The following is a 25,191-nucleotide window of genomic DNA, read 5'->3' as shown; positions in this document are numbered from 1 at the left end:
GGGATGCCATTGATGAGTCTAGCACTCTCAGAAATAAGTGAAATGGGAGGCCAACATCAACTCCATCCTGAAAAAAGGTCCAGCCAATGATGTGCTTGCTAAGGTAGAACAGGAACTGTTGAGACAGTTCTCCACTGCAGTCATCAAAACAGTCCTGTGTTTCTCCATCAGTCTGCTTCGGTGCCACCACAGAAAAAGGACAAGATATGAGTTAGGACTGCGAAGAAATAAACTGGTACCCTCTCCAAACTTGAACAGCTGTTGTTGATCAATGTTTGATCAACTGACTGACACTTTAAAGCACTTAAGGACCTGCATAATTATACATCCAAAGTTGCATTTCATGTACTGCTACTGGATACTCCATAAATGGTGCAACGATGATCTGCATCATTAGCACAACCGTCATAGTATTGTAAGTTATGCATCATTGTTCATTTTATCACTGCTCTTATGACTGTCCAAATTGTTGCACAGCTGTCATTGGGTGGTACTATTCTACGATGGTCCCCTTACATTGCGAAAAGACTTTCTATATACTGTATACGTCACGTCTTTGTTTATCGTAGTTGCCTGTTACTGTAATACAAGTGGAGTTCATACTGCCGGAGACAAATTCTTTCTATGGTTCACCGACTTCATTCGACCTGCCTTGCCCTCTATCTGAAGGAAATTTGCGGTACGGGAACCGAGCGGCCCGGCTAGCTCAGTCGGTAGAGCATGAGACTCTTAATCTCAGGGTCGTGGGTTCGAGCCCCACGTTGGGCGCAGCAGTTTTTTTTGCTCTAATTTGGATGTAATCTCGGGGACATGTCATACAGGTCGGTTAGCACTTGTGTTACGAGCATGTTAACCGCTAAATCTAATCTCTCTCCACATCGATGTTCCGAAAAGGGAGCACATAGCCCCAATTGTGTTTTCGCTTCGCTCCTAGTACATTTTAGAGTTAATTTTAAGATACTTGTGTATTTGTCTTAAATGTATTAAATGGCCTCGACCCAGCGTACCTCTCTGAGGTTCTTCACCCCTACACACCTGCCCGTTGCCTCAGGTCTGCAGATCAGATGCCAATGGAGGTGCCGAGGACAAAGTAGTGTCACTGCGAGCCTTTTCTGTCATTCCCGCTTCCATGAAATGTTAGGGAAGCCCCCCTCTCTGTCCACTTTTAAAACGCGTTTGAAGAACCTTTCTGCCCAACATGAGACACTGACACTGTTATTGTTCTGCTTTTTTCTGGTGTCTAGTCTGTGTAGTATGTTGCTGTATTATTGCTATATTACGTTATCAATATAAAGTGATTCTGAAATGATCTATGTAAAGTGCTTCGTTACAAATGCAGCAGTCGTGGAAAGCCGAGCGTGCCCGTAGAAAGCCAGCCAAGTCCCCACATCCACGAGTGCGTGCATGCGTGAGCGCGCACGTGTTTCAGTCCGGTGCGACGAGACGCCCGCAGCATTCATTTGAGTCCTTTTCAGAACCGGAGCGACAAACCGAACATCCCTCGGGACAATGGCCACCACCACCACGTGCACGCGCTTCACCGACGAGTACCAGCTGTGCGAGGAGCTAGGCAAGTACGTACACACTCGCCGTTTGTTTTTCCCCGAACACCAAAAATTTGGGGGTCCCCCCCAAACCCACCACAATGACACTCACGCGTGGATGTGCTTGTGTGAAAGCGCACTTTAGCCTGTAAAAGTGAGCGTCAGGATGTGCGTGGGCATGTGTGGTACTTCACAGGGACACGTGTGACTCTGTTTCGTATTTTCCTCGTATTTTCCTACACTAGTATGTGTGCGTGTTGACGTCTGATCACGCACGAACGTATGTATGTTGTTTATTGAAATTTGTTACAGAGGTTTATTTGAAAACAAACACTCGATCGCTCTTCAATCGGCTTTGAAAAAACAACAAACAATCCAAGCAAGCTGCTCACGTTTTGCGAACTATAGCCAGCTGGAAAAAAAATAAAAAGTTAACTACTTTGAGGCTCATAATGATGATGTCATCATGTCAGTTCGGGTTTCAAGGTCCTAGTTTGAGATTCAAGCTGTGCTTAAGGTTTGCGAGGGTTAGGCTTTCAAGTTTGCGATTCAAGCCTGACATAGGTTTTCAGATGAGGGTTTAAGTCAGCGTTAGGGTTTCAAAGTATGGTTTTAAATGAGGTTTTGAAGGTGTGTTCACATTAGCTGTCCAGCATGCAATATCTTTGCACTTTCATATTTGTGCCATCATGGGGTTTTGCCCTCCAACTAGGTAAGGGGGAAGTGAAGCCCCACTCACTGTGTCTGCCGTGATGCATTCAAGGACTGCTGAGAGGTTCTTGTTGCTTTGAGAACAATGATATTTCTGAATAAGACAAAAAACGGCTGGATAAGGAGGATTTGATTAATGGTTTCAACCAAAGCGTCAACTATATAAAAATCCATATGTGGTAATGATGGATGACTTGTTTTGTGGGGAAGCAGTGAAAGATGATAATGAAAGCAGTTCTTCCCAACTCTTCATTCACTCTGCGTCAAAACCCCGGGTGGCCGTTTTGACAGACGAAATGCTGAGCCGTCTTCTTGTCCCGTTTGCTTCTTCGCCAGGGGAGCCTTTTCGGTGGTCCGCCGCTGCGTCAAAGTGTGCTCGGGGCAAGAGTACGCCGCCAAGATCATCAACACCAAGAAGCTGTCAGGCAGAGGTGAGACCAGAGTGCCCCGAGGTCAGGTTTCAAACCAGCGTTAGGATTTCAAGTTGGGGTTTCGACCGTGCTGAACAAGAGTTTCAAATCATGCTTTCGGAGAAGAGAGAGAGGATGTGAAACGAAGTTTGGGCTAGTGCTTCAAAACATGATTAGGCTTTCAAACGAGAGTTAGGGTCTCAAGTTATGATTTGAAACCATGTTACGGTTCTAAACAAGGGTTTGCAGTAAAGTTTGAAAGCCTTGGTTTCGCTTAGAACAAGAGTTTGGGTTTCAAATTAGAGGTTCAAGATATGGCCAGGCGTTTAAGACAAGATTGGAGTGATAAGTTACGGTTTCAAACAAAATTTAGGTTTTCAAGGTAAGGCTTCAAACAAGGTGCGGGGTTTCAAGTTCAGAGTCCAAAGTAGCGAATCAAGCCTGAAATTGCGTTTTAGACGAGAAGTACGGTTCAGGTTTCAAGGTTGGTTTTCAAGCACACAAATAAAGTGTTGCCGTTGTTGTTACTGGGTTGAAAGGTCAACAATCTCGATGTCAGTACTCAAACGTCCACACTCGACTTCTCCTTCCGGGATTCACGTCAACTTGCTTCCTTTGCTCTCTTCTTGTGTCCTTCTTGCACGTCTTCATTGTTTCCTCCGTCCTTTCCTTTGCTCTCCGTTTTTTCGTCTTGCTTCTGTTTGCCTTCCTTCCTTCCTTGTCTCCTCTCGTTTTCTTCTTCCTTGCCTTTGTTCCATCCTTCCTTCTTTACTTTGTTTGCCTTGTCTCCTTTCCTTTCCTTCATTTCCTCACCTGTTTCACCTGTGAATGTGAGGTTTGTCTTTATGTGCCTTGACATCAGCGGCCGCTCCATTGTTTGGTCAGAATGTGCCCTGTGATTGACTGGCAACCTGTCACTGATTTGCATTGATTCGTATGCAGGCCATTGGTTGTGCTCACTGTGTGGAAGAACCATTCAGTGCTTGATGGCACTCCACCGGGGCTGGCGGGATGCCATTGATGAGTCTAGCACTCTCAGAAATAAGTGAAATGGGAGGCCAACATCAACTCCATCCTGAAAAAAGGTCCAGCCAATGATGTGCTTGCTAAGGTAGAACAGGAACTGTTGAGACAGTTCTCCACTGCAGTCATCAAAACAGTCCTGTGTTTCTCCATCAGTCTGCTTCGGTGCCACCACAAAAAAAGGACAAGATATGAGTTAGGACTGTGAAAAAATAAACTGGTACCCTCTCCAAACTTGAACAGCTGTTGTTGATCAATGTTTGATCAACTGACTGACACTTTAAAGCACTTAAGGACCTGCATAATTACACATCCAAAGTTGCATTTCATGTACTGCTACTGGATACTCCATAAATGGTGCAACGATGATCTGCATCATTAGCACAACCGTCATAGTGTTGTAAGTTATGCATCATTGTTCATTTTATCACTGCTCTTATGACTGTCCAAATTGTTGCACAGCTGTCATTGAGTGGTACTATTCTACGATGGTCCCCTTACATTGCGAAAAGACTTTCTATATACTGTATACGTCACGTCTTTGTTTATCGTAGTTGCCTGTTACTGTGATACAAGTGGAGTTCATACTGCCGGAGACAAATTCTTTCTATGGTTCACCGACTTCCTCCTTCGACCTGCCTTGCCCTCTATCTGAATGAAAATGCTGTACGAGAACCGAGCGGCCCGGCTAGCTCAGTCGGTAGAGCATGAGACTCTTAATCTCAGGGTCGTGGGTTCGAGCCCCACGTTGGGCGCAGCAGTTTTTTTGCTCTAATTTGGATGTAATCTCGGGGACATGTCATACAGGTCGGTTAGCACTGGACCATAATATGTTTTACGAGCATGTTAACCGCTAAATCTAATCTCTCTCGACATCGATGTTCCGAAAAGGGAGCACATAGCCCCAATTGTGTTTTCGCTTCCCTGGCTCCTAGTACATTTTAGAGTTAATTTTAAGATACTTGTGTACTAGTAAATTTTTTAAATGGCCTCAACCCAGCGTACCTCTCTGAGGTTCTTCACCCCTACACACCTGCCCGTTGCCTCAGGTCTGCAGATCAGATGCCAATGGAGGTGCCGAGGACAAAGTAGTGTCACTGCGAGCCTTTTCTGTCATTCCCGCTTCCATGAAATGTTAGGGAAGCCCCCCTCTCTGTCCACTTTTAAAACGCGTTTGCAGAACCTTTCTGCCCAACATGAGACACTGACACTGTTATTGTTCTGCTTTTTTCTGGTGTCTAGTCTGTGTAGTATGTTGCTGTATTATTGCTATATTACGTTATCAATGTAAAGTGATTCTGAAATTATCTATGTAAAGTGCTTCGTTACAAATGCAGCAGTCGTGGAAAGCCGAGCGTGCCCGTAGAAAGCCAGCCAAGTCCCCACATCCACGAGTGCGTGCATGCGTGAGCGCGCACGTGTTTCAGTCCGGTGCGACGCGACGCCCGCAGCATTCATTTGAGTCCTTTTCAGAACCGGAGCGACAAACCGAACATCCCTCGGGACAATGGCCACCACCACCACGTGCACGCGCTTCACCGACGAGTACCAGCTGTGCGAGGAGCTAGGCAAGTACGTACACACTCGCCGTTTGTTTTTCCCCGAACACCAAAAATTTGGGGGTCCCCCCCAACCCACCCCAATGACACTCACGCGTGGATGTGCTTGTGTGAAAGCGCACTTTAGCCTGTAAAAGTGAGCGTCAGGATGTGCGTGGGCATGTGTGGTACTTCACAGGGACACGTGTGACTCTGTTTCGTATTTTCCTCGTATTTTCCTACACTAGTATGTGTGCGTGTTAACGTCTGATCACGCACGAACGTATGTATGTTGTTTATTGAAATTTGTTACAGAGGTTTATTTGAAAACAAACACTCGATCGCTCTTCAATCGGCTTTGAAAAAACAACAAACAATCCGAGCAAGCTGCTCACGTTTTGCGAACTATAGCCAGCTGGAAAAAAAATAAAAAGTTAACTACTTTGAGGCTCATCATGATGATGTCATCATGTCAGTTCGGGTTTCAAGGTCCTAGTTTGAGATTCAAGCTGTGCTTAAGGTCTGCGAGGGTTAGGGTTTCAAGTTTGCGATTCAAACCTGACATAGGTTTTCAGATGAGGGTTTTAAGTCAGCGTTAGGGTTTCAAAGTATGGTTTTAAATGAGGTTTTGAAGGTGTGTTCACGTTAGCTGTTCAGCATGCAATATCTTTGCACTTTCATATTTGTGCCATCATGGGGTTTTGCCCTCCAACTAGGTAAGGGAGAAGTGAAGCCCCACTCACTGTGTCTGCCGTGATGCATTCAAGGACTGCTGAGAGGTTCTTGTTGCTTTGAGAACAATGATATTTCTGAATAAGACAAAAAACGGCTGGATAAGGAGGATTTGATTAGTGGTTTCAACCAAAGCGTCAACTATATAAAAATCCATATGTGGTAATGATGGATGACTTGTTTTGTGGGGAAGCAGTGAAAGATGATAATGAAAGCAGTTCTTCCCAACTCTTCATTCACTCTGCGTCAAAACCCCGGGTGGCCGTTTTGACAGACGAAATGCTGAGCCGTCTTCTTGTCCCGTTTGCTTCTTCGCCAGGGGAGCCTTTTCGGTGGTCCGCCGCTGCGTCAAAGTGTGCTCGGGGCAAGAGTACGCCGCCAAGATCATCAACACCAAGAAGCTGTCAGGCAGAGGTGAGACCAGAGTGCCCCGAGGTCAGGTTTCAAACCAGCGTTAGGATTTCAAGTTGGGGTTTCGACCGTGCTGAACAAGAGTTTCAAATCATGCTTTCGGAGAAGAGAGAGAGGATGTGAAACGAAGTTTGGGCTAGTGCTTCAAAACATGATTAGGCTTTCAAACGAGAGTTAGGGTCTCAAGTTATGATTTGAAACCATGTTACGGTTCTAAACAAGGGTTTGCAGTAAAGTTTTAAAGTCTTGGTTTCGCTTTGAACAAGAGTTTGGGTTTCAAATTAGAGGTTCAAGATATGGCCAGGCGTTTAAGACAAGATTGGAGTGATAAGTTACGGTTTCAAACAAAATTTAGGTTTTCAAGGTAAGGCTTCAAACAAGGTGCGGGGTTTCAAGTTCAGAGTTCAAAGTAGCGAATCAAGCCTGAAATTGCGTTTTAGACGAGAAGTACGGTTCAGGTTTCAAGGTTGGTTTTCAAGCACACAAATAAAGTGTTGCCGTTGTTGTTACTGGGTTGAAAGGTCAACAATCTCGATGTCAGTACTCAAACGTCCACACTCGACTTCTCCTTCCGGGATTCACGTCAACTTGCTTCCTTTGCTCTCTTCTTGTGTCCTTCTTGCACGTCTTCATTGTTTCCTCCGTCCTTTCCTTTGCTCTCCGTTTTTTCGTCTTGCTTCTGTTTGCCTTCCTTCCTTCCTTGTCTCCTCTCGTTTTCTTCTTCCTTGCCTTTGTTCCACCCTTCCTTCTTTACTTTGTTTGCCTTGTCTCCTTTCCTTTCCTTCATTTCCTCACCTGTTTCCTTCTCGGCAAACCTGATGTGACGTCTTACGAATGATGACGTAATGACCTCGTCATTGTCGTTGACGTGTGTTGTTGATGTCGTTTGTGTGCGCAGATCACCAGAAGCTGGAGCGGGAGGCTCGCATCTGCCGGCTGCTCAAACACTCCAACATCGGTCAGAAGTTGTATGCGTGCTTGGCAATTGCGATAGAATATGACATCACGCGTCATGTATGCGACAAGTTCGCTTGAGGTCACTTGCGCATACGTAGCTCACGTAGCTGACAGTGAGCTCGCCGACTGTCCCGCGTCATCATACGCTGTAAAACGTTGGTGTGGAATTTACGCACTTTTGCACCAATAGGGGTGTGCGTGTGTGTGTGTGTGTGTGTGTGTGTGTTTGTTGCTGCGGCAGTGCGGCTCCATGACAGCATCTCGGAGGAGGGCTTCCACTACCTCCTTTTTGATCTGTGAGTTCCTTCCTCCTCCTCTTCATCCCCATGCCCCCCCTCCCCGCCCCCCATTACATAACACCCCACCCACCCCGTTCCTCCTTTGCTGCTTTAGCGCACACTCACCCGCAGTGCCAGAGTCAGTCGCCATGGCAACACGGCCCCAGTCAGCGATTCGGTCGGGGTTTCCCCCTCAGTAGGACATCCCCCTCCACTCACTCCCTGTGCGTGCGTGCCTGTTTGTGCTTGTGTGGTGCTTTTTGCATTGTGTGTGGGAAGCTGTGTGCGAGTGTGTTTATTTGTGTATTTTTTAATACTGGTGCGTGTGGTTTGTGTATATTATCGTATTTGTGTGCATTTGTGTGTACGGTGCTTGTGTGTGTGTGTGTGAGTGTGTTTGTATCTGCATCTTTAAGAGTGTTTCCTTGTGTGTTTTGTGGGAGGGGTGCAGATATAACCATCTTGGTGTGTGCGTTGTCAGGGTGACAGGAGGCGAGCTCTTTGAGGACATTGTGGCGAGAGAGTACTACAGCGAAGCAGATGCCAGGTAGCCCCCCAAAGACACACACACACGCACCTTTGTGGGGGTGCCTCTGCAGTCGTCCAGTTTGTTTGTTCTGACAACCTCTGTGACACCGTTGAAAAGGATGATGATGGTAGTGGAGCACTTTTTCCGTTGTCTAGACACAGAGACAGATGGCTCCCGCCCACGCCTTCATCCCTCAGGAGGTGCATTTAAATCAGTTGCTTTCCCCTTGGTGAGCCAGCCAGGATGGGGGAGGAGGACAAGGAGGCAAAAAATAAAATATGAAAAGATACAGAGAGGTTGAAAACGCATCAAAATCTGCACCAGGATGATTAAGAGCTGCTGGAGCAGGCCAATTAGCATAAGACCAATTTTGAATTCGCACAACATGTTAACCCTTTTTCCATTAGCGATGTGGCCACATGCTTTTGACTAGAACATATTTCTCCTTTGAAATGACTGGTTTTGCCTTTCACCTAGTCTAGTTGAAAAAAAATGTTTGAAGAATATTTTTAATAAGAGAAAAATAGCATCCATCCATTATCTGAGCCGCTTCTCCGCACGAGGGTCGTGACGTGCTGGTTCCTATCGCAACTGTCTACAGGCAATAGGCGGGGGTTTTCCTGGCCTGGTTGTCAACTTTACAAAAACATACAGTAATTGTATAATTAAATCTACTATAAGTACGTAAAAATTTTTTTTTGTTGATTCTATTAAATGGACTGCGCAGATTGTTCTGGTGTGCGCTCATTGGCCACCTGAGGGCAGTATAATACAAATATATAGATTGACAAAAAGGAGGCAGTTACACTTCCTTAGTAAATTGTACATTTAGTTATTTTTTCGCCCGTGAGTACTGTCATCTTATCTGTCTCCATGTGTTGCTCCACCGTTTGTGTTCCAATATTCAATTGCTCCAAGAGTTATGCAATTTGATTTGTTTGTGTTTGAACAGAGGAAGTAAAGTGGCCGATTGTTTGGGAATAAAAATCCTGTTTTACAACGATACGATAATAATAATAACAACAATCAAAGGTATTGATTCAACAATATCCTTACCTATGTTATGATGCATTCAATATAATCAGAACTGTTCCTACTCGTTTGCTCATTGTCAGCTATTGTGCAGGTGTACCTAATAAATTGACCACCATATTCATGGTGGATATGCAGCACAAAAATAGCAGAGAATGTTTCTGATTAATTTTTCTCCCTCGTTTCGTCTTCTCTTCTCAGTGTCAGCACATAAATTAAAGTTAACCATTTGTGCCCGTTTTCGTGTGTTAGCACTTGCGTCTCTGTCCCTGACACATTCCTCTCGCTTTTCCATCTGTGTTTGCAAGCCCTGCTTAATTTATAACACACCAATATGATTTTTAGGGCTACCAAAATGCAGCCCTGCCAAACTCACGCAGTGGCGCCGCCTGGGAAATTTAAAAACAAAATAACAGGATGCACAAAAAAGTCTCAAGGACCCATGACCGAATTTGAACATGGTCATTTTGGTTTGAATCTGCCGTGTTTTGGCGCTAATTAACTCCCCTGAATTGCATGAAAAGAATCCTCCGACCAAAATTTCACACGAAATTGGGTGTAACTGTACGTTTAAGGATTAAAGAGGGTGCAAGATACACACATTCAAAACAGATACACAAACTCGCATGTACACTCTCACAAAACACGCAGCATAGAAAGCACAAAAATAGATATTTACACAAACTTAGCACACATACTCACCAATGCACAAAAGTACCCCCGACCACACACCCACGCGCACACTTTCACTTGGCTGATGGCGCCCGTGCTTGACTAACCCTCTGCCCCCTGCTGTCTGCATGCAGCCATTGCATCCAGCAGATCCTGGAGGCGGTGCTTCACTGCCATCAGATGGGCGTGGTCCACCGAGACCTCAAGGTGAGTGGTCGCTTGACACATCACGTCACACACAGACTGACTGGTGAGTGAGGAACTGTTTGCCGTCGCTTGCTCCACTCTGCAATTTGGCATAGCCACACAGTTGAATTTGTTGTGTCAACAAGCTCTTAGCTCAATCTACCAAAGATTTTGAAACCATAAAATTTTTTTTGGTATGCGTTTTACGCCGTGAAACAAAATACGACGACTAGTTAGTGTGCTTGTGAAGGTCAGGGTGTGAGTTGTGGTCGACAACAGCACCTTGTCAGTGTTGGCATATTTTGTGTTTGTGTCTCTCCTTGCCCCTATGCGAGGGCATCGCATGATTGCTCCATTTTTTTTCTCGCTTTATCAAAACATATGAGCAAGCTTCAGATTTGCTGCTTGTTGTATCTGAAGATGGCTCATAAAAGTCACTTTTTTGCTTGGAACACAAATAAATAAATAAATCTACCAAGTTGGGTCGCTTGTAAATCCAGGTACCAAGAGTTGTCAGTTGTGATATCGCTTCCCTATTGATAACATCGCACACATATTAGTGACGTGAACGTGTAAAGTGGTACAAAATTCTATGGACTCTTTTGTGTCTCTTTATATTATGCTTGACTAAATAGCTGCTAAAGTCCTGAGTCTCTGAGAAGCTGTTGCCGTTAGCATGTGAATTGTTAAAACTTGGAGCAGAAATGTTGGGTTTGGTTTGTGAGCTGGCTGTTCCAATGCTAACATTTGCTTGTTGGCCGCTAGCTTCATTTGCTCTAAATGATGTTTGCGTTTCAGCCAAACTGGAGTGAGATTAATTTACATAAGCAGTTTGTTATCCCTCATGCATCCTCTTACAGGTGGTTGTAATTAAAGTTTTCATTAAATTCAGCTATTAGTTTTGTTTACCTAATTAGCTCCTCACGTAAAGCACTGCAATTAAAAGATCTTCTTGTATTTGAGGATTGTAATACTGTGTCTTTAGTAGTGTTGCAGTCTTATGTTCATTTGTGAGCAAGCTCTCCTAGCTTCTAATTGTAATGCTAACATGAGCTAATTGCTAATTGGTCCCTAGTGTTGGCTTTATTTGCTGTAAAGTGTTTTTGTTTCTTTGAAACGTGTTGCCTTGCTAAATATATGTACAGTGTGTGGTTTGTCCTTCCTCATAGGAAGTTTTAATTAAAGCTCTAATTAAATTCTGTCTTTTGTTGACTAGTGGCACAAATAAGCATCTAGCATAATGCTCAGCAAAGGTGACAGTTGTCTGTCCAAAGTGGTGTGCGCCTCTGGTATTGTTTTCTGCTAGTGTGAATTAGTAAAGTGTAACTTTGGAGTGGTTTGTTCTAATTGTGTGTGCTTAGTAGTTTCTGGTTGTTCTGTCTGCTTTCTAGTGTGTTTTAGTCGTGTGTCGTCTTATTTGTGTAACCACAGGAATGTGACCTATAGGTGTGTGGCCTTCTGAAAATGTTTTCTACTAGTGTGTGCATAGACGTGTACTATCTTAGTCGAGATCTCTTAGGGAAGAGTTTGTTACCTGTGTATTCTTTGTTGTGCATTCTAGTAGTGTGTCCGTAGTTGTGCGTTGTAGTTGTGTGTCATTAGCAGCGTGTTTGTGCCTTGTGTTGTATGGTAAGAGCAGGTTGTGACGCTTGTGCCGTTTGTGTTGTGGTGCAGCCTGAGAATCTTCTGCTGGCCAGCAAGTGTAAGAACGCGGCGGTGAAGCTGGCCGACTTCGGGCTAGCCATCGAGGTGCAAGGAGACCAGCAGGCCTGGTTCGGTATGTCGTGCACGCCCACTTGCCGTTTTGCGCTCGCCGTCGTGATGTCTGTGTGTTGTGTGTTTAGGCTTTGCGGGCACGCCGGGCTATTTGTCTCCGGAGCTGCTGAGGAAGGAAGCATACGGGAAGCCGGTGGACATCTGGGCGTGTGGTGAGAGCCGCGTTGACGGCGACACGGCCGGGAGCGGTTCTTTCTTGCTGCTTGACGTGTGCGTGTGTGTGTGCGCAGGTGTGATCCTGTACATCCTCCTGGTGGGCTACCCTCTCTTTTGGGACGAAGACCAGCACAAACTCTACCAGCAGATCAAAGCGGGAACCTACGATGTGAGCCTTCACCGTGACCTCGGTGACCTCCTCATAGTCGCTCCTGTAACACGAGTGCTTGCATGCGTGTGCGTAGTTCCCGTCTCCGGAGTGGGACACGGTCACGCCTGAAGCAAAAAATCTGATCAACCAAATGTTGACCATCAAACCGGCCAAGAGGATCACGGCCCAGGAGACCCTCAAGCACCCGTGGGTCTGCGTACGTATGCAGTAGTTTTTGAATGAGTGCTCGTAGTAAACATATTAGCTGATTGTTGAGAAATCTAAATAGCAGAATTAGAAGTAGTGGTATTAGTGGTCTTCATAGTTAAAATACTAGTTCAAATTAAAAGTAGTCGTAGTAGTGGTTGCAGTAGTTGTGTTAGTGATGGTACTAGTAATAGAAGTAGTAGCCATATTGGTAGAAGAAGTAGTGTTTTAATTCAGAACACTCATTTGGTACTAGTTGCGCAATGATCGAAAGAAGTTCACTTCTTGGGACTGACAGCTACTAGTTGCTAGTTCGTGGTTGGTGACAAGCAGACAAAGTAGTTGTCGGTTGTTGGCGCGCTGACGCCGATCATGTGTCGACAGCAACGTTCCACGGTGGCTTCCATGATGCACCGGCAGGAGACGGTGGAATGCTTGAAGAAGTTCAACGCCAGGAGGAAGTTGAAGGTGACCAATCAAGCACACAGCGTCAACCTTGCAACCTTGCAACATTCTCATCTTCCTCCCATGGGCAGGGCGCCATCTTGACCACCATGCTGGTCTCTCGGAACTTCTCGGGTGAGACATGAGATTTACATACATGTTTTAATTTGAGTGTTGCAATTCTTACGGTCAATATGTATTATTCATCATGAATATATGCGGTGATTTACTTCGTACGTATGTTCTAATATGCGGCACGGTGAGCGAATGGTTAGCATATCCGCCTCACAATGCAGAGGTGCAGGGTTTGATTCCGGCTTTCCTATGTGCCTTTTGCATGTTCTCCCCGTGCGTGCCCTGCGATTATCTGGCAACCAGTTCAGGGTGTACCCCACCTACTGCAGAGGACAGCTGGGATAGACTCCAGCACGCCCGCGACCCTTGTGAGGAGGAGCGGTTCAGATAATGGCTGGATGGATAGCAATAATTTAATTAGATTCTTTACAAAAAATCATGACACAATTTACCACTGATTGAATGCAAGAAATGAGTCCACTTGACTAGCCCATGTTAGTTACTCAATGACTTTTTATGGTTTTGCGCCCCCTAGAGGCCTTGCGCGTGCGTGCGCCACTTTGATCCTGGTCCTGTTGTGTCCTTCCAGTTGGCCGTCAGACTACGGCGCCGGCGTCGGTCAGCAATGTGCCGGCGAGTAGCGGCGTCATCGTCGAACAAGGTCCGGACCGCGGCTTCGTTGCTGTCATGCTCCCGGTCGTCCTCGTCTAACCTTTTGTCTCCTCCTCCTCCTTCCTTTCTGTGCCATTGCCGACGCTGCCTTTCGTGACCCTTGCGCTTACCAAGGTAAGCGGGCTCCACCTTCACCGCAGCCTCCTGACCATGATCACAAATTGCAATGCGCGGAGACTTACAAGTGGTCGTTGGCGTGAAAGCTGTGACGGGCAGTCGTGCAATGCAAACCAAACCAAACATTTTCAAATACTTTCTCCGAGTCTACAAAGCGCATGTAGGATGGTCGAGCGATCTCACATTCACTCTCGAGTACCCTGCTGAGGGTGTAAAGCTGGTCCACTTTTCTGTGGCTGGGATAAAAACCTGCGTCGCTCTCAATTTACGTGTCGATCTACGATCCTACCCTCACCTTTGGCCACAAGCTGTGGGTCGAGACGGAAAGAACAAGATCACGGTGACAAGCGGCCGAAATGAGTTTCCTCGGCAGGGTTTCGGGGCTCTCCCTTCGAGGTAGGGTTGAGAAGCTCGGTCATCCGGGAGGTGCTCAGAAGCGAGCCGCTGCTCCTCCACGTTGAGAAGAGCCAGATGAGGTGTCTGATAAACAAACGTGCTGTGTGCACAAAGTATTTTACAAAAAGAACCCACTTTTTGTGAACAAGCACTTGATTTCAACATAATCTGTTTATATCACTTATTCTCTTGTATTTACCTTCATTTATATTTAACTTAAAATGAATTAAAATCTTTTTGTATTCAGAAAAATACGAAACAAATTTACATAACTGTCAAATCGGTCACATTGACAGTTACACACAAAAAAAAACCTCAAGTCTGTATGGAAAAACTCACTTTTGTAATCTGTGTCGTAAAACTCACTCTTTTTGTAGGCAAATGTTTTAAAACACTTACTCTTTTGATAGATTAAAAAAATCTTTGCGATCAAACTCTTTTGGTTTGCAAAGTGGCTCTTTAATCCAAACTCTTTTTTTTTCTAAGCAAACAAACTGACTTTTTTACTCAATCTTTTTTTTTTTGTCCAAACAAACTGGACGGGGGCTGCTGTCATCTTACTTTGAGTGTGGCGGCACGATTTGGGATTATACGGCAAATGACTTCCTGCTGATCCTGGCGCTGATCTCACATCATGTGACGCCAGGATCTTTCATGTGCGTGCTTGAGCGCTGCTTTCATGTGAGGGAGGAGATCAGGGGGGAGGGATTCTCTCTCTCTCTCTCTCCTTTTTTTAATTTTTATTTTAAAGAGCGCCACTGATGTGCAGAGATGGACACTTGGCGTGTGCGTGTGCGGCAGCCGGGCGACTAAGGTGCAAACTGGGTGCGCCATGTGCACGCTCCCCGCTGAGGGTGTGTCCTTTTGCCTCTCCGCAGCAGCCAAGAGCCTCCTCAACAAGAAGGCCGACGCCAAGGTAGGACGACGCACGGCTTCCGCAGGTGCGACGAGTCATTGACTGCTCATCGATCAAATAAGCAACAACGATTTTGATCATAGATGAGTCATTAGAACTGATCTCTGCAGTCTGCGTCTTCCTCCATGAAACCAGACTTATTATCTTGGAGTTCTCTCAAAATTAAACATTAGCAAACATCAGCTTTTATACTTTGGAAAACAGCCATCAACGGTTTTGCCAATTTTCTGACAAATCAAACCAATAACTGATTCATAACCTTTTGTGTGCATTTTCTGCCGTTATATTGAAATAATGTCATGTTTTCCAATTCAGATTCATCAATTAATCGAAAAACTAATCAACAGGTTAATCATTTATAAATCCATTGTTGCATCCCTACTTGTGTGTGTGTGTGGGGGGGGGGGGCGGTGGGGGAGGCTGGTTGGTGTACAAATAAAGTTGTATTGTATTGTATATGGCCTTAAAATTACAATTTGAAATTTTAACTGCTTTTTTAACCTTTAATTGTAACAAGGTGAACCTTTTGCTTTATTTCCCTTAAACCAAAAAGCTTTGTGTATTTATTTATTTATTTTTTTTTTAAGTCAACGGCCGCAAAAAGAATCTAAATCAATTCTCGTACCGTACATTAGCCTGACTCAGTTCCCACTCGGTGACGGTGTCTATTTCTGCCCTGTGACTGGCTGGCGACCAATTCAGAGTGTCGTGCGCCTCACGCCCGTAGTCAGCTGGGATCGGCTCCGGCACCTTCCCGTGACCCTGCACAGGAAAAGCGGTGTGGATAATGACAATTCTTGTACTGGACCGATAACATTTTGAAATTGGAGCTGGTCAAAAAGAAAGCTTGTGCTTTGTTCTTCTGAACTCATTGCCGAAGTATCGGATCACACTCGTTACTCGGTTACTCAAATTGAAGTACCTCCACTCGGAATTGGGGCGCCAAAAAAGGTGAAGAAACCGAGTCGTTCGTGTTTTGTTTTTTATCGATAAAAAGTGCTTCCGGTGCCACTCCCTGAACAAGGTCTTCATCTAAATTGCCCCGCAACAAAATTTCCTCAGTCTTGTCGCCCTTTCAAATCAAGTTCAACAAACGGATTTCTTGCTACCTGAACTTCTTGGTACTAAAAGCTTTCAATTTTTCAACTTGGTCCCTCGGTCCACCAACACCTTTTTGGGCTCACATCGTTTTCCTCACTCACACACACACGCGCGATCGCACACACACAATTTGACCCATCCTTTCTCATACGCACACAATTTCGCCTACATATTTTGACATGCACACTTTGACACACAGACACACACACGCGCAAAATTTGCCATACATAGCACACACATACACGCATATTTACACACTTACACACACTTACACACACCTGCACACACCTACAAATTTTGACACACAGTTTTAAAACACTTTCACATGCACATTTACACACTTTGGCACACATGTTTTGAGACTCACACACATGAACATACCCATTTTGACACATAATTTGACAAACACACACAAACAGATTTGGCCTCTACACACACTCGTTGAGACTCCCACTTTTTGACACAGACACATATATTATTCCATGTGGAATTTGAAGGTGGTTTATTTGTAGCGTGCTGCAATAAGGTGACACACTTTCCTCCGTCCAATTGGGAATTCTGTTCCTGTCTTTCATTAACCTTCATCTTCTTCTTCTCATCTGCCCTCCTTTAGCTTCATCCTCCCATCGAGCCAAAATCAGACCCCAGCCCTTGGCATCCCCCACACCACGCAACCTTTGAATAGTGGTGCTAATCTCAGATTATTTGCGTCCAGATGATTAATCTAGCGTTACATCATCAGGACACACACACACATGCGCGCTGCTTTACTGGAGTCTTGTGTGAGAGTCACATGATTTACATACGGAAAGTAACATGATTTCAAATCACGTTCAGTATATGCTAATGAAGCATGTCATTGTTTTTAAATTGCCATCGCCAAATAGTGACCCGGCGTGCATATAAGACTTCACTTTTGTTGTTTTCGTGACATGCAAAAAGGCGCTTGCGTGAAAGAGGCTTTGAGTCACATGACTTAAATGTATGTTACATGACTTGAACTCAATATTTATGAGTAAGAATGCGAACTTGCAGCCTAACATTGGCACTATAGATTTTTCTCTTTTATTTTTGTTTGGGTTTCTTACCCACGGCTTTTAATCGTACAAACGACAGGTCGGACAAAAAGTTCCAAACTTCCTGCAAAATCTCCAACGCATTGGTAGGCTTTCCCAAACGGTAGGAAGGAATTTCAGAACACCTGGTATGGATGCCAGCTCGTCGAGTTTTTTTTTTTGTGTTTCCCGCAGAGCCGCAATTGCAGGAACAACAACAAAAATAACACCAACACAACCACAGTCAGCAGAAACTCGGTCACATCTGCTGCACTGGTTTGCCCTGTGCGTGTGTGAGCCAGTCTGAGAATGTGGGAGAGAGTTTAAGTGCGTATCAGTGTGGGCTTTTGAGTATTTAATTCAATGTGTTTGTACTTTATGCCAAAGTGCGCGTGTATTAGCGCTTGTGATGGCGTGTGCGTGTCTGAATGTGCACTTAAGTGCATGTAAGCGTCAATGCGCGCGCGACAGTATAAATCCGCGTTGCGTATTTTTGTAGGCGGCACGGTGGTGACTGGTTAGAACGATGGCCTCGCAATCCAGAGGTCGTGGGTTTGATTCCGGCTTCGGTCTTCCTGTTTGGAGTTTGCATGTTCTCCCCCGTGCCTGCATGAGTTTTGTCCGGGTACTCCGGTTTCCTCCCACATTCTGAAAACGTGCATGGCAGGTTGATTGAACACTCTGAATTACCCCCAGGTGTGGTCGTGAGCAGCAGGTCACCCATGTGACAAGTCATTATCCAGTCATACTTTATGTTCATTAGCATTTGGATTAGCATGACTAATCAGTCCTCCTTCCTCATTCAAATTAATCTGTCACTCATTTCACCCTCTTTACAATTTATCACAACGCTCCGCACTGTTACTCTTCATCTTCCTTTTTCTGGTCATCGCTCCTCCAGGAGCCTCAGACTACCGTAATCCATAATCTGGTAGACTGGTTCAAGCATCTTCCCGTCATTTCGTACTCGCCGTTCAACATTTTTTTGTGTGTCTGCGAGGACTTTTTTTTCAGGATTTGTGCCCTCGCTTACTTGTTCGCTCGCTATGTCGTCATTTGGAGAGACTTTTTTGTTGTACAGCGCGTGTAAGCGTTCATGTCCTCGTTAACAAGTGCCTTGCTTGCAGGAATCATCAGACAGCAGCAACACAACGATCGAGGATGAAGATGTGAAAGGTAAAAGATGCTACGCTATAACTACATCCGAGACATGACAGTTTTTGTCTTTTGCAAGCACAAGAAGCAAAATGAATGATTAGAATATACACTGTTGCCCTACTTGCAATGATATAATTTTGTAAAAAACGATTGTCGATGAAGTTTTACATTCAAGAAGACACAGGCAAGTCCCAATTTCGATTTGCGCATATTTGGCGCAATGCCATGTTGTACCACAACATGGGGGGCAGCACTGAGCAGACGTGATGCTTATGCGCTCTTTCTGTTTCTGTGTTGCTGATATGTGCGTGGAAAGGTGCCATTTTCTGGGGCAGGTGTGGGCAAACTCCGGCCTGGGGGCCACATGAGGCCCGTTAAATGCTTTAATCTGGCCTGCCGAATTTGAAAAAAATTAAATGAATAAACCTTAATGTTTTATTTTCTAAATACTGTGGTTTTTCAAAGACATATATATTGTTGTCATGCTTTTGTTCACTTTCATTTAAAATTAATTGTATTTTTGTTCTCCAATGAGGTGAGGTTACCAAAACACTCTAACCATCTGCTCCTGGTCTGGCCCCTCTTGTCAAATTTTAGAACCCATTGTGGCCCGCCAATCAAAAAGTTTGCCCACCCCTGGTTTGGGGTATTATAATTACCGTAACGTTAGTGTGAATTTGCATGAAAATGTCGATGGCGTTTCATGTTATCTGTTAGCATTAAGCTAGCTGACTTTTGTTTTATCCGTTGGGTGAACATTTTGCTGCTTGAACGTATGGCCCAATATAGAATTTTCAGTTTAACTTTAGATGGGAGTGACAAATGAACAACTTGAAGCAAGCACACTCTGACTCTTATTTGGTGAAGCGAGTCTTTTCATTTCCTCAAAGTAATGCTAATCAATGGTCTAATCTCATCATCTTCAGCTTCATGTTGTTCTTTTCTGTGCTTTTGCAGCTCGCAAGCAGGAGATCATCAAGATGACGGAGCAGCTGATCGAAGCCGTCAACAACGGCGACTTTGAGGCCTACGTGTGAGTCGTGAGGTTGCGGGGAGTGGTGGCGGAGGGGATTGGCGCGCCATTAGCAAAGAAGCATCAACGGGATTGATGTGCAAATGTATTTGTGTTCAGAAGATTACGGAGTAATTACAGGCCGGCTTTATGAATAGATGGGACTCTTTGTGCCACGTCCAAAGTCACGTAAATCGCCATAAAAACGTGAACATAAGAATGCACCACTAGATGGATGTTAATGCTGCTGCTGTTCTTCATTCTATGGATTCTTTGTGTGCGTCTGCAGAAAGATTTGCGACCCTGGCCTGACGTCCTTCGAGCCCGAAGGTCTCGGCAACCTCGTGGAGGGCATGGACTTCCACCGCTTCTACTTTGACAACCGTGAGTAGCAAACACCACAATCACTCAAACAAAACTGTGCGCAGTGTACCCACAACCGTAACTAACAAACGCAACTTTGTCCTCCAGTTTGATGACTATGACGAATGCACACGAATACAACTAACGTAAAAATCAGACTACACTTGGGCTTTGACAAACATAACAAATCAAACGCATCTCATGCTTGTCTCATCAAACGTAAGAATTGGAACATTGAAACAGAGATTACAACAATCCTAAATTGGAACAGAAAAATCATTGACGTCAAAAACAACAACCATGACAATCAAACGCAATGATTATAGCAAGAGTATAACCATGGAACATAATACAAATTTAATAGAACTGTAATGACAATGGAAACAATTTAATGCCACGCTCGTAATCATCGGCGATCATGACAATCGTTGCTCTGAAGCATAACAATCCTGCGCATCTGCCATCAGAGCTGTCGAAGAAGGTGAAGCCCATCCACACGACCATCCTCAACCCGCACGTTCACATGATGGGCGAGGACGCAGCCTGCATGGCGTACATCCGCCTGACGCAGTTTGTGGATGCCGGCGGTCGCCCGCGCTCCAGCCAATCGGAGGAGACCAGGGTGTGGCAGCGCCGCGACGGACGCTGGCACAACGTCCACTTTCACTGCTCCGGAGCGCACGCTACACCGCTGCAAGCCTGAGGTACCCCACATTCTGTCTGTCACGCATCGTTTACACTGACTTTGCGTTTACACCAGTTTTTGTTTTTTGTTTTTTTTGGGAGGGAGGGTGATTAGTTGGTTATTTTTTTCAATCACCTTCAATAAGTAGATCTTGCCTTACTTGAACCACTTATAACCATTTGAAAAATCCCTCACAAATCATCTTTCCTGTCCTTGCGTTTTTACACTAATTGCTTTTATTGTTTTGAATGGTATAATGGCATTTTCTGTCATTTTTGTAAATGTTGTAAATGTACATTGTGAAGAAAATGGCAAATGAAATCGAAATCCTAAAATCGTTCAACCCTAGTGGACACATGTGTAAATGTAAACATGAAAGAAAAGCAGGTTGGACCCTCGGGTGGGGAATTCAAATAAATTTTTTTTATAAAATATGGCAAATGTTCAAATTGCAATTAATTATGATTAATTTTTAGGCTGTGAATTTTAATCGTATGACTGATCTAGTTACAACAGGATCTGAATCGCGCGTTAGCGCAGCCCTTGCAGCTTTGCACATTCAGATGATTTCATACGTGGTGACGTAGATTCAACATTTCTAAATTGCATTTTGGTCCCTTTCAAAAAGGGGCGTGACCAGCAAGTCTCGGGTGCCCAAGTTTATACTCACACTGTCTTCCAGTTTGGGGTTCCAACACCGCCTGTGTGCAGTGGCCTGACAATGTCTTTTTCCCTTTCTGTGCTCCTCAGCGTCACATTTTGGAGACGAAGAGCAGTGGGTGGGCGGAACCTTTCGGGCCCACGCCTCGACACCCACTGGATGTCTCTTTCAGATTGGATGCTTCTGACCGACAAGCCACACTGGACCCTCCTCGCCACCTCCACTTGACTGTGGTGCCTCACCCCCGCCCAGATTAGCCCCGCCCCCCCGGACTTGCTGAGGTTTACGCCGCTTGGTGGTGCTCCTGTGCGTTTATATACCCACGAAGACGCCATATTGAATGTGGAAAAGTGGAGTGATCAGAGGGACTTGAATTTACTCTCTATCGCAACCTTCTTTTGGGACTCGACCTTCACTTGGGAAGAACCTTTATTTTGTACGAGAGCATTATTTTAGGACTTGACGATTCTCCCTGGACTAGAACTTCTCTCAGGTCGAGAACCTTCTCCCTGGACTATGACCTTCACTCGGGATGAGAATATTTATCTCAAGCCTACCACTTCATTTCATCTTTGACCGGAAAAATGTCTTTTGTGTATGCAACTTTGTCTCAGGACTTGAACCTTCACTTGGGACAAGAAACTTCATTTTGTACTAGACCATTATAGACCTGACTTGAGATTGAAACCTTCTCTCTTCCAAAACTTTATCCTATGATAAGAACCTTCTCTCTCAGGACTAGTACCTTCTCTCTGTACTAAAACCTTCCTTTGGGACTAGACAATTCTCTAGAGACTACTACCTTCTCTTGGAATGAGAAATTTACCTCTGGACTGCAATTTCTCCTGGACTACATATAACCTTCCCTTGGGATGAAAATCTTCCCCCTGGACCACAACCTTCTCAGAGGACAAGAAACTACTCTTAGGACAAAAACCTTCACTCATGACTACTAGATCATTCTCTTGCGACGACAAAGTTCCCTGGTGATGCGAAAAGTAGACTACACCTTCCCTTGGGGTGAGAACATTATCTTGGGACTAAAACCTTCTCTCATTGTTTACTGACTGTATATGTTTTCCACATTCAATATGGCTGACACGCTGGGATATAGCCACTATGATGTATCCTGTGACCAGCATGGCTCCTCCTCCTGCACGGCTGCTGTGATGGAACCTTCTCCACTCCACATGTGTGGCGTTGTCACCATGTTGGCAGTCCGTCCACCTGTCTTTGTGTGAGTGAGTTGAAGTGCATGAAGTTGTCTTTTTGGAGCAAGCTGCTGCTGCTGATAAACTTTGTTGCCGTTTGTGTGCATGAAGAACAAGTATTCAAGCAAGAACCGCATTCGGAGGATCCTTGTAAAAGTAAAACATCACCCACATTGCTTTGCTGTTTAAAAATAGATTTTAGTCATTCCTTTCTTTTGGACCAAGAAGTCCTAAAAGAGGCATGACTTGTTTTTTGTTTTACAATTTTCGCACATTCCCCAAGTGTTTTGACTTGTTTTGTTTTCAGTACCCCAATTATGACAGTTAAAAAAAAAATTGCGATGAGGCGAGCAGCTGCAGCGAGCCCTCATTGAGCATCTGTCAGAATGTTGTGTTTTTACTGGTGGATGCAGCACTTCACGTGCCCAATTATGCTTGTGCATTAGCCTTGAGATGTTAACCAAATATTTGTGGACAATCCTCATTGCAGAGATACTCGGTTCCAGTTCCATGTAAATTAGCCGAGTTGTCACACATTGCCTACAGCAGATGTTAAATTTCAAACTCACACAAAAACACCAAACAGTTAAAAAGCCAAATTTACACCATGTGTTGACTTTAAGATGCACTTGATGTGCTGCTTTTTTTCTCCTTTAATTAATTTCACCTACAATTAAACTTTTGTTACCCTTAACGAAACTACGTATCGGAGACTTTCACTAAGATGGCTCGAGATTATGAACACATGCACAATGTCAAGAAGTCCAATAATAGCAGCAAAGACACTTTTGATTGACACATAATAGTTGTGGTTCTGGTATAGCTGTATTGCATGATTAAGATTAGGATCTTGCAAATTTTTGACCCTCTCATGTAGCTGAAGGAGACAACCAAAATATTTGGAACTAGTGAAGGGACACCATCATCCAAGAGACACTTAGATGAGTTTAACATTGGCATCTATATAATAGGTTTACATGTAAAAATGACATCAGTACTAAAATGCGCCCCACTAAATGACTACTCAAAGGCCTTTTTTGTGATGAGATTTCCGACAAATTGGCACACCCCCCTTTTTGGAGCTCGGCTTGTTATTCTTATCTTGTTCAGCGTCTACGTCACAGCAGGGAGGGAAGCAAAATAATATTACCGGAATTGTCGGTTCTGTTGTCTAAAACGGCGACCGATCGAATTTCAGTTTCCTGAGCTTGTTAGTAAAAAAATGTCATTTTGTCATTAGCCTCAGGCCAAATGTCAGCCCTGTCCTTGGAGCCCCTCTCATCTCGGAGCCATTGGCAATTGCCTCGTATGCCTCTCATTTGTGGACCCAAACCCAATTAGAGAATGCGGGTGGTCATGATTTTGTTGCAATTCCCTACGTTCCCCGGAAGAGGACGCCTTTGTACCACATATGCAAAATTGACATGATACTGTTGGATAGGCGAAGGAAGACTGGTTAGCACGATAGCCTCACAATGCAGAAGTCGTGGGTTCGATTCCAGCTGCATCCTTCCTTTGTGGAGTTATCATGTTCTCTCCTTGCTTGCTTGGGTTTCCTCCCGCATTCCAAAATCAGAACCAAACACAAAAAGAATTGTAACATTGAACTTAACAAATAACAGTCATAACTGTCAAACAACAATCATAACTATTATAGTGTTACAAATTTCAGCTAACTTTCACATGGAGTTAGCCTCCTGCTTGTCAGCCCACAATATGGCTGCCCCTCATTTGACAAACGTACCCTCAAGTTTTTGCTGCACAAATATTCAAGTCGTCATATCAAATATATATATATTTTTCAACAATGTGACTATACACCTTATTGAGGGTTCTCATGAAGGAACGATTATGTGCGTGACCACCTGCAAGACACCGGAAAACGCAAGGAGTCATTTGTTACAGCGGCTCACATTTGACGGAGTAGTTTATTTGGTCAATTTTGTTCCCTTTTCCCAAATGGTACTGATATCTTCCTACCTTGTTACATTAGCAGGTGGCGTTATTGAAATGTTTTCTATTTTAAGATGCAACAACAGGCATTCCCACATTGTTTAAGTAGACTCGCACAACCAGTTGCTATCCAATCAAAATGCAGTAGTGGTTCATACCGGAAGTCACGCACATAATTCAGGCTCAGGCGTAGGAATAAGGTACATAGCTGAAGGCTCATCGAAAGCCTAATCAAGATTATCATCATTATCATCACAATGACTTCATGAGTATGACATGAAAAAAGAGCACCAAGCTTTCAAGGGGAAATACTTGAAGGGCCTTTTTATATTCCAACAGCTCACAGCAAAATGCCAAACTTTATTTAAGCAAGCAATTGAAATTCATGTTTAAGGGTAGGCATTTAAAGAGATAAATTCAACCAAAAAATGGGGAAAGAGAAAAAATATTTGACTGTGTAAAGATTTTTTGCCCAAACAAATTAGAATATATATGCTCAAAACTGGAACCATTGTGGGATTTTCCAGTCTTGTATTTTTTTGTCCCCCACACCTCCTCATTTTTAAATTTAACTTTGCTATTATCATATTTGAAAATCATTGGTATATAAAACAACAAAAATCAACATTTTTCAACGTGTATTATTTTATTCGCAAAAAACGAATAATCAAACCCCCAAAAGTAAATCAAAGACGAAATAAAATCAGAACAAATAATATAAGGCACAATAATCTTTAATTCAAGGTCTGTTAGTGATAGCTCACCAAAGCATTGCAGCATAACGTTATTTGGTTTCTGTGTACAGATTAAATTCAGCAAACAAAAACTTAAATATATAGACGGAATTGGGAAATGCTCATGTTGTGTAAGTAAAATGTGCCAATTAACAGCAAATGATTGCTCACAAAGAATACAAATTTATGTACAAAACTTGTAATGGTATTTTTTTAGACCAATCGCAAATGTTTATCCAGTATTTCCCACACACGTTTTTTACCCTACCGAGCAAATTCAAAATAAACGTAGAACAGTCTCTGACAGACTCCCACAGGTGACGCA

General features: G+C 44.1%; 1 protein-coding gene and 2 non-coding genes across 6 annotated transcripts; all 3 read left to right on the top strand.

Annotated features, from left to right (window-relative positions):
- The first annotated feature begins 695 nt into the window (after positions 1–695).
- On the top strand, positions 696–768 carry trnak-cuu (transfer RNA lysine (anticodon CUU)). Its single transcript has one exon. It is a non-coding gene; the product is annotated as a tRNA-Lys (tRNA).
- Positions 769–4,370: 3,602 nt separating this feature from the next.
- Positions 4,371–4,443, top strand: trnak-cuu (transfer RNA lysine (anticodon CUU)). The gene has a single exon. It is a non-coding gene; the product is annotated as a tRNA-Lys (tRNA).
- Positions 4,444–5,074: 631 nt separating this feature from the next.
- camk2b2 (calcium/calmodulin-dependent protein kinase (CaM kinase) II beta 2) lies at positions 5,075–22,462 on the top strand. 4 transcript variants are annotated; one of them, XM_088281764.1, is made up of 21 exons: positions 5,075–5,260; positions 6,278–6,372; positions 7,268–7,327; positions 7,568–7,622; positions 8,086–8,151; positions 9,972–10,044; positions 11,698–11,800; positions 11,868–11,951; positions 12,030–12,124; positions 12,201–12,323; positions 12,698–12,781; positions 12,850–12,892; positions 13,422–13,493; positions 14,896–14,933; positions 17,285–17,365; positions 17,991–18,044; positions 18,217–18,265; positions 19,205–19,280; positions 19,549–19,643; positions 20,090–20,326; positions 21,058–22,462. In XM_088281764.1, exons 1-20 carry the CDS (start codon positions 5,196–5,198, stop codon positions 20,323–20,325), a joined length of 1,647 nt encoding a protein of 548 aa, XP_088137890.1. In that variant the 5' UTR covers positions 5,075–5,195; the 3' UTR covers position 20,326; positions 21,058–22,462. The 4 variants fall into 4 exon arrangements, with proteins under 4 accessions (XP_088137890.1, XP_088137888.1, XP_088137887.1 ...); XM_088281762.1 differs by lacking the exons at positions 17,285–17,365; positions 17,991–18,044; XM_088281761.1 differs by lacking the exons at positions 17,285–17,365; positions 17,991–18,044 and having other exon boundaries at positions 11,868–12,124.
- The last annotated feature ends 2,729 nt before the right edge of the window (positions 22,463–25,191 follow it).

The sequence above is a fragment of the Idiotropiscis lumnitzeri genome, chromosome 18, assembly GCF_059441095.1.
Source record: "Idiotropiscis lumnitzeri isolate Australia: NSW breed Sydney's pygmy pipehorse chromosome 18, RoL_Ilum_1.0, whole genome shotgun sequence".
In the NCBI taxonomy this organism is placed as follows: domain Eukaryota; kingdom Metazoa; phylum Chordata; class Actinopteri; order Syngnathiformes; family Syngnathidae; genus Idiotropiscis; species Idiotropiscis lumnitzeri.
Note: the sequence above shows the minus strand (reverse complement) of the source record. Positions and strands in the feature narration are given on the sequence as shown.